The sequence below is a fragment of the Nicotiana tomentosiformis genome, chromosome 2 (assembly GCF_000390325.3).
Source record: "Nicotiana tomentosiformis chromosome 2, ASM39032v3, whole genome shotgun sequence".
Taxonomy (NCBI): domain Eukaryota; kingdom Viridiplantae; phylum Streptophyta; class Magnoliopsida; order Solanales; family Solanaceae; genus Nicotiana; species Nicotiana tomentosiformis.
In genome coordinates, this window is record NC_090813.1 from 79,095,525 (window position 1) to 79,105,384 (window position 9,860).

General features: G+C 37.0%; 1 protein-coding gene across 1 annotated transcript; it reads left to right on the top strand.

The window, feature by feature from the left end:
- The first annotated feature begins 4,900 nt into the window (after positions 1-4,900).
- On the top strand, positions 4,901-8,881 carry LOC104105985 (protein PAL OF QUIRKY). Its single transcript, XM_009614433.4, has 2 exons — positions 4,901-5,065; positions 7,369-8,881. The coding sequence occupies exon 2, from the start codon at positions 7,371-7,373 to the stop codon at positions 8,616-8,618; it is 1,248 nt and encodes a 415-aa protein (XP_009612728.1). The 5' UTR covers positions 4,901-5,065; positions 7,369-7,370; the 3' UTR covers positions 8,619-8,881.
- Positions 8,882-9,860: the final 979 nt, after the last annotated feature.

The following is a 9,860-nucleotide window of genomic DNA, read 5'->3' on the forward strand; positions in this document are numbered from 1 at the left end:
GAACAAACATGCTACCTCCTCCTTCAGTTGTCTGCAATCTTCTGTTTTATGACCATGGGTGCCATGATATTTGCACATTTGATTAGGATTTCTCTGGGCCGGATCAGTCTGTAGAGGTCGGGGCCACCTGGTGTCTTTGATGCGCCCAATGGCCGATACAATAGCTGATGCATCAACGTTGAAGTTGTATTCCGATAGTCGTGGTGCTTTTTGAGTTTGACATTTTCTGTTGAAACCACTCTTACTCATGAGCCCTCGAGATCTCTGTCCTCGATCATTTCTTCTATCAATTCGAACGGGGTTGCGTCCAGGCCCGTTGTTTCTCCAATCTCCCCCGTATGGCTAATATCGATCTCTGTTTGACCGTGGTTCCCGGTCAATATCCATTTTAACTATGTCGATGGTCCTGTTTGGATAAACGGACCCGAAAGAGCCCCCCAACTGGTCATCCTAGACCTTAATCTTTGACTGGTACCGATTATGCATATCGGCCCAGGTTACAACTGGATATTCGATCAAGTTCTGGTTTAACTGTTGTGAGGCTACCGAACTTCGTATGTTTAGGCCTTGAGTGAAAGCCTGAGCGGCCATATCATCGGTGACCGGGGGCATATCCATACGCTTCATTTGGAACCGAGATACGAACTCTCTGAGCATCTCGTTGTCTTTCTATTTTACTTTGAAGAGGTCTGACTTTCTAGTCTCGACCTTTATCGCTCCGGCGTGTGCTTTGATGAAGGAATCTGCGAGCATGGCAAAAGAATCAATGGAGTTAGGTGGCAAATTATGGTACTATATCATCTCCCCCTTTGATAAAGTTTCTCCGAATTTCTTCAGCACTACAGACTCAATCTCATCATCCTCTAGATCGTTCCCCTTTATTGTGCATGTGTAAGAAGTGACAATGCTCGTTGGGGTCGATAGTTCCATTATACTTGGGAATTTCTGGCATGCGGAATTTCTTCAGAATGGGCTTAGGAGCCTTGCTCGGGGGGGGGGGGAGGCTTTTATACGAATTTCTTTGAATCCAAACCCTTCAAAATAGGTAGTGCCCCCAGAATTTGATCAACTCGGGAGTTATATGTTTTCACTTTTTTATCATTCGCTTCAATCTTCGTTTCCCCCGATTCAATTCGCTTTGTCAGCTCCTCTAACAATTTCAAGATAGAGGGGTCGGTTCTTGACTCATTCACATTTGACCTCCCCAACACTGGTTCGGCCCTATGAACAACTTCCTGTGATGGCTCGGGTTCGACCCTACTCGATGCATGGTTGTGATTTTGGAGTTGTGATATTGCAGCCTGTTGAGCCTGCAATATTTCGAATATTATTCGAAGGCTGATTCTGCCTTCTTCGCCGCTCTGTGTGTTTTGACCGGCTGATCGAACGTCTCTACGGACGCTAATTTCGGGGTCGGTGCCCAAATTTACATTTAGGGCAACATGGGAACTGGCGTCGATGGGGTCTGTAACTGGTACTCCCTCGAGGTCAACTGGAGGCATTTTGTTCCCGGGGGTGGCTACGTTGTCATTTTCGCCATGAAATCCAAGGCAATTGTCGATGTGTGTGGGTACTGCTTGAGAGTTCGACATGCTGATCCTGGAATCAAAAATGCTTACAAAAACAAGTGTAAAGCAGTGTGTGTTATGAAAATTAGCACAAGGCAATCACTATTATCCTTAGCCCTGCGGTGGGCGCCAAACTGTTTACCCTTAAAATCGGATAACAATTAAATTTGTTAGTGGTTTTAAGGATATGTGATTTCACTTGGCATATAAACTGAGAAATATGAGAATTGGAGTTAGAAATTAACTGTAAAATAAAGCAAATCGATATATCATGCAACTTTGGCCCTTGAGCTAGGTTGCCCTCGTACCAACTAAGTGTGTTATTGAAGAGTAAGAACTGAACTATTGAATAAGAGAGTTTAAGAGAGAAAACTCAATATATTGCTTTGTTATGCGTGGAATGTCCTTTTTACAAAATGATCGGAACCCCCTTTATATAGTAGAGAAGTTCTACATATGGTATAATTCTAAATACATAAGAAAATCTCCTGATTGGCTAATCAATCGATCTTGACTTGATACATGCCGAGATCTCCGCCACAATCCTCGCTCGGTTACGGATTTATCGGCTTCCCGTTATTCGACTTAGCAGGCTTCCTTCGATCTCGCTAGATCTCTATCCTTCTCGGTCTCGAGCTTAGCTGGTCTCGATCTCGATCGATCCTTGAATCACGAACTAGGCATTATCTATTCATATAACGATCCAATATAACTTGGGATCGAACCTCGGTCCATCACCCTGGTCTCGATTAACCATACAAGACCGTATACAAACATAACTAATGCGGAGGCTTTTAATTTTAAAGAAAACCAGACAACTACATATCCAATTATTCATGCGGAATTTAGTATCTAGATTGATATTAGTTATAACCACACAATCCCTTATAAAATAAAAAGAAGAAGTAGAACAAAGGATAAAGAATAAAAAATTCGACTAGCCTTGGCCTGTGGCAAAAAAGTAAACCAAATGGTGCTAAGTTTTATTATTTGAAGACTCTAGCTAAATAGCAAACAGATTTATAATATAGGAATAATTCATGCATAATTTATGTGTAAGTTATAACTTTATATAGCCATTATATAATCTATATATACCGGCTTTAAAAAGTTAATCATGAATCCCGCCGACTACTTAGGTAAAGATCCCAAGTTTTTTGGGAAATCAGTCCATTTTTTTCATTTAGAAAATATGCCGGCCATTCATCTCCATAGAAATATCTCGAAACTTATGATACATTATTTGGGAAGAAGATCCAATTTAACGTTCTCTCTCACAAACACAAACAAATCAAAATCTCTATCTTCTTTTAATTTCTAAATTTAAGAAAAGAACGTTTCCCACCGTTCACTTTTACTTGGTCACTATAGACTTTGCATATCCCTTAAGAAATAATAAATGAAGTGCATAATTTTTCATGATACCCATATTAATTGATGCATATTTTTAATGGATTTGAGAAATGATTTGAATTTAGTAATTAATACTGTGAGTATAACATAATTTTTTTTTAATCTTATTTTGATATGCTAAAAGTGATAAATAAAAGTGAAAATATATTTTTAGAATATTTAACAAATAAAAGTGAACTAAAAAATAATACGTTTGTCCACTTCTAATATGAAAGTCAAGTGGGAGGGTTGCTTTTGTAAAGAAATGCTCTCTTCATCTACTTTTAAATAAGACATCATGTACAGTGCTTTAAAGGTCACTATTTTCTAAAGGTTTTATTAACCGACCACCATATACTGAAAGTGAAGGGTACATAATTGCTATTACCAACTTGCTTTTAAGAATATAAATTGAATTATGAATTTTCAATTGCTGTTTGTGACATCACATAAACCATTCAAAGACTCTTTCTTTCTATCTTTAAGAAATTGGCAGTTCGAGTTTCTTAATATAATATTTCCTATCTAACTTGCTTTGGGGCTTGGGCATTTATTTTATTTTTATCAATTATCAAACCTTTCATTTATTTGTTAAATAATATTTATTTATACAGTACTTTGAGATGTTATATAATACTATATATTATTGAAATATGAAAAAATCTAGCTCTACGAAAGATTCAAACTCGTAACATTGTCATTCGAATAATAGTTTGAATGGCCTAGTCAAAATTTGTTTGTGGTCTAGAAAGCTCGATAATAGGAGAAAAGTTATTGCAGATACCTTAAACTTTAATTCAGACCAGTTCATTAGGGACTTTTTGCCCAATAACAGTTCATTTTAAAATTGTGATTAATGACTATGACTAGCTTTTAATTTTATTAGCAAGAGAAACTAAGAGGGATCACCCAAAATACTGCACGAATCATCATTTAATGAAACTAATTAATAATTAATGCAACTTAATCAAATAATTTATATAATTATCTCATTTTTTTATGAGCCCCAAGATTTAAGAAATGAGAACCCAGAGTAGCTCCGCCGACCAAAACCGCCAAATACCCCTCGTCCTTAAAAACTTTGTATTACAATTGGAGAAAATTATTGTTGCAGCTACTGTTTGACCTTAAAGAACCATTGAGCCGATATTTCAAACAAACTGTTTACTTATTAGTGTTTTATTATTTGATTCAGTAGCTATAACAAGTTTTATTGGTTAGAACTTGGAAGTCGGACCGTACCTTCAAAAATATAATTTCAGTTTTTTTTAATTTATATGTTTGACTATTAAACTGAGTGAGTGTTGGTTCCTATTTGGATTCTTGTTGGTTAAGAAGTCATTACTCAAATCATACGGTAAACTGTTTGATTCAGTAGCTATAATTGTTACTCCTATTACTTTGGTCTCCTCTCCTAATCAGAATTCAAACTGTGACACAATAATTGATTAACATTGTGGGATCTTGTATTTTTCTTAGAAACTTTCTTTATTTTTGTTACAACAAACAAGGACAGTTCAATGCACAAAATATTTCGCATTTATATATGATCGGGGAAAGAATCGCACCCCAAGAGACTGTAATGTAAGCAACATATCCTGATACAAACATTAATAACTGATTCCAGCTCGAACATGTTACCGGGCTCCCTTCTTTTGTTATTAGATGAATTTCAAATAAGTACAACAATTTTACATGAAAATAAATGAGATGATATCGTTTTAGGTAGAGTTAAAGTGGATTGGTTTGCATGAGTTAGCAAAAACAAGTGGACATAAAACCTTTTCCTGCTACAATTTGGGAATCCCCAACCCCACCCCCACCCCCTACCCTAAAGAAAAAAAAAATGGAAGCCACGTCTTTGAAAGAAAGAGGTAGCTTAAAGACATGAATGAAGGACCCATCCCCCCCCCCCCCCACAAACCCACAACCACAACAAAGGTTTGAGTCTCATCCCCCCTTTTTAAAACCTTTTTAGCTCCACTATATATCCCACCGTTTCTTTCCAACATTTTCTCCCTCTTCTTTTAATCTGCAGGCCAAATTTGCAGCAGAAGTTATACTCTTCTGGTCTTTGACATCAAAGAGTTTGAAGTCTCTATCATGTAAGTTACCATTCTATAATTAAAGCCCTCCTGTTTGATTAAATGCTTTCATTTTCTTTTTTGCACTTCTCTATTTGACGGTTCTTTCAATTCTGTTCAAAATGTTTCAATTTCAAAACTAATCACTGAAGTCCAGTTACATGAACCTCAATATCCATTTCGTCTTACTTTTACTAGTATTTAAAAAATCAATCATAGTTGTGTATTGAATATTGATCGTACTATGACATTTAATTATCACAACTCTTCTTCTATATGAAAGCTTGTAATTAAAACTCATTGATTTCTGTTTGATAGTTCTATGATCCTCATTCTTTTGAGAATTTGAAGTCTATTGTAACAAAATAAGCACTTGAAGTAATGTAAAATTGCACGGAATCAACTTTCAAGCATGAAGCTTTTGAGGCGTTCTAGTTTTTGTCAATTTTTTTGTCCTACACACAGCTACACTTAAACAAAAAGAAGAAGAGAAATAAATGAAAGAGGGTAGAAAACATTAGCATATTCCAAATGTTTGCCTACCTTTGGCAGGAGGGAAGACTAAACGTGGCCCCCAACAGTCCTTGCAACTACAAGATACCAGCTCATTTGAAAGAATTGGTTCTCTTTCCATGAACCTTATCCTTTCTGATTCGATATTTGCGAATGAAATTTTGAAGTTCGACTTCAAATAGAGATAGTAATTGAAGTAAATAAGTAGATTTCTTAGGTTGTAATTCGATTGAACTACCCTTAACAAGAGCTTTTGATTCTTGTAAATGCGTGAAAAGGTTTTGGTAGAGAGCGTTTTATCATCTTTAGTCTGACTTACCCGGCCTAAAGGAAAACAAAAAATAAAATGATCCTAAATGAAGTAATTTGTTATCAGCATGCCCGAGCCAGAGTAGAAAAACTAGTAGTGCTGCTGTTAAAGTAACTTTAGCTTGTCATAATAGTATGCACTCATGAAGACATGGTAAGAATAGTAATATGTGCGGTGGCGAAGTTATGAATTTTTTCAAGGGTGTTCAAATTTAAAAGAAGTGAAATTTTTTTACGACAAAGGGTGTTCAATATGTGTTGTATATCTCTAAAATGTATAATATTTTACTTATATATACAGTATAATTTTTCGATGAAGGGTTGTCAATGGAATGCCTTATGACCATGTGGCTTCTCCCATGAATACGTGCTTGAACGGTTATATACGTAGTAGCATGATAAATAACGATACCTTAGTTAAAAAGGATGATGAGATTCTGAGTGGAAGAGTGAAATTACTTACTACTACTATTTAATACCTTTTTTGAAGAATTACTTATTTAAAAATTATATAGAGTACCCTAAATTCCAAGTTTTGTGTAATAAGAAAAGGTTTTAAGAAAATTAATTATAACCAAAGAAAATATTACTACTCCACTTCAGACAATATTAATAATAACGATATTATTTAAAATGAGATAAATAGAAGGAATAAGTCAAATTAAGTCTGTTGTATGTCTGAAAAAAGAAAAATCACGCATTAATTGTTGACTTGAGCCAAGTAAACTCGCATGTATGCTCCTGGCTTAATCATATTATTGTCTTTTGATCAGCATTGATAAGGGAATTAGCCAACCCTCGTGTTAAATGGCCTAATCCAGTGACGTGCTGTGTTCAATAGGCATCTTTCTAATTTTGTCTTCCCTTTTAGTTTTAAAAAGCAAATAAGCATAGTTTATTAAGCCATCCAAAGGTTATTTATAGCAAGTTGACAAATGCTGATATCATCAAATACGAATCTTTCATATGATACTTTATTAAAATAACCACTAACATTACTGTAATGAGATTGGTCTTCTTTCCCTTTTTTTAAAGTCTAATGTGAGATTACTGTGGTTGCTGATTCATCATTGAACTTTATAAAATTATGCGAGTTTATATATTTTAAACCGATAAAATATAATTTTTTAATACCTTCAAGTTAAATTGATATGAAATACATACACAGTTACTGTTATAGTCAACTAAATTGTAACATTTTTTTACAATTCAATGTATGTAAAACTTAAATCCTATCCATGTAACGAGACAAGTCAACTAAATTTCTTCATAAGATGAGAGAGTTTTTGTTAGGTCATAAATTATACTAATAATCATGAGTAGCTAGTAACTTCTTCAAGTCCGCATTTTTCACAATTTCGACTCATTCTTTTCTTTTCTTTTCTTTTTTGTTTTTTCATCAAATTAATTTCGAATAGAAAGGCTACAGTTACAAGTTCAATGTAACAGTACCAATAACAGTAACAAATCGACTAACCGTCTCTTCCATTTTCCATTTGCAGTAATGAGCGGGTCACATCACGCGCCGCCGGAGTTCGACTCCGTCAACGGCGACTCATTAGCCTCCACGCCTCGCTCCGAGCACCACCATCACCACACGTACGACGACACCACTACCGCTCCACAGGCGCCACGTGCCCGTTTCATGTGCAGCTTCGGTGGCAAAATCATCCTCAGGCCACACGACAACCAACTCCGCTACGTCGGCGGCGACACTCGAATCGTTGCCGTGAACCGCCACACTACCTTTGCAGCTCTCCTCGGAAAACTCTCAAAACTGGCCGGAAATTCCAACATTAACATCAAATATCAGCTCCCTAACGAGGACCTTGACGCTTTAATAACCGTCACCACCGACGAAGACGTAGAGAATTTAATGGAAGAATATGATCGGCTAACTCAGAATCAGAAATCCGCTCGGCTACGGCTCTTCCTTTTTCCTAACGATTCAGGTTCTAGAGCCAGCACTATCAGCTCCATCCTTGACGGTTCAGCTAAACGAGAGCAATGGTTTGTTGACGCTCTTAATGGTGGACCGGGTTCAGGTACGGGTTTAGAGCGTGGGCGGTCCGAAGCATCATCAATTGTTTCTGAAGTTCCGGATTATTTGTTTGGGTTGGATGCTTCTGATGATCCACCCCGTGAATCAAGATTCGGAAAAAATAAGATCATTTCGGATCCGGGTTCACCCGCTCCACCCATTGTTTCTTCCCCATATTGTTCTATATCATCAACAATGACGTCATCAGCTATGACAATGATCCCGGATCTACCACCCGTTAAAACAAAGCCCGATAAGCCAAACCCGATAACTGAATCCAAAGAGACGCCGGTTCAACGGCAACAACCAAGCTATCCGGGTAGTCCGATTTGGCATTACCCGGCACCAACGGTGCAAACAATACCCGTTTACTATGTTCCAGGTCCGGTTCATCAACCCGGGAGCATTCCGGTTCAGTCCATTCCAATGCGGGCTCCATATGTTCATCCTTTCCCAGTTCCTCCTAATCAGCTACCTGTCGGGTATCCACCAGTTTCGAGTATAGGGCAAGTTTACAGTGGAATGAGGCCAGTAATGGGTGTTGACCCGAATGAAATTTCTGCTGCTGCAAGGGTTGTTACAGAAGGAATGAATCAGCAAATGTACTATGGAGTTAGGAATTCAGGAATTGTTCCGGGTTATGGAGGTCCGGTTAGTGAAGAAATGCAGGGACCCGGAACTGATGGAAAGGCCAGTCGGGTCTCCCAATAAAAAGTTTGATTGAGAAGCATATATGATGTGCTACTTATTGTGTTTAAGCATTTTGTTTTTTGTTGATACTTGAAGCAAAAGTTGCGTCCTTATATGCATTGTGAATGGTAAATAAGCTGTAATTGATAATCTGTACTCAAATATGTGTGACTTGGAGTCCTGGACGAGTATTTGACTAGTAAAAAGCAACTTGTAAAAGCATTTAAACAAAGACATTGTTTCTTTTTTGGCATAATATATCGAAGCCACTCAATTCACTTAGACACTCTATCTTAAGTATGTTCAATTTTAAACACTTAAACCAGGTTCTTAGTGTGTCATTTTGACACAAAATGCTGACATGGCAAAGTAAGTGTTTATCATATTTTTCATGCGCGTGGAATCATCCAAAAAATAAAATCCACATATTTTTTGCCCGAAAATGAATAGCTTTTGCCGGAATTTTTTCTGGTGAACTTTTCTTTTAATTTTTTTCGATTTGCTCACCCCATTACTACCGTATCCTCCTATAAATCTGAGCACACCCCCACTATAAACTTATCATTTGCTTTTTCCCGACCAAGCTCTAATGTAAAGTTCTGGTTAATGGGACGTACGGTAGTTCAATCGGAAACCTAGCCAATTGGAAGAAAGAAGAAAGACGTTGGCGAAATAAAAATTGGGTGAAGTTCTCGTTGGAGGTGCGAGGAAATTGTTGCCGAAACTAATGGTGGAAAACACCTAATGATAACCGAAAAATAATGGGGAAAATTAAAAGGAAAGAATAAAAATTGGTGAGTGAGGAAAAGGTACCAGCACTATAGGATAGGACTAGAGAATTAGAATTTTACGGTTGCAAATGCATAGGAGAAACCGAGGGATACAAATAGAGAATGCGAGATTCTTTATCTTTTATTTTCGTTGTTCTTTCGTCGGATAAGGATCCAAGGTGCGGTTAATGATAGGAAAGTGGGTTTAGTATGAAGAATAAAAAATTTGTAGGATTTTTGATTCTCCCATCTTATTGAATCTGAACTAAAGCAATGAAGAGAATTGAGTCCACGACCTGGCAGCTTTCCGCAGCTTCAACGTTCGTCGATCGGCACCATAATGCTATTTTTCTTCTTTTTCTTTTTACCTTTTTCAAACTTCTCTAAGTTAAGTCCACGTGTCCTAATTTTATTCGTCACTTTGGTATGTGAATTACATGCACTTTTTGTGGTTATCTGCCTATAAATTTTGTGTCTAAATGACACACGGAGG

Excerpts from the sequence above, each read along its gene's own strand:
- LOC104105985 (XM_009614433.4), top strand. The coding sequence starts at position 7,371 with ATGAGCGGGTCACATCACGCGCCGCCGGAGTTCGACTCCGTCAACGGC.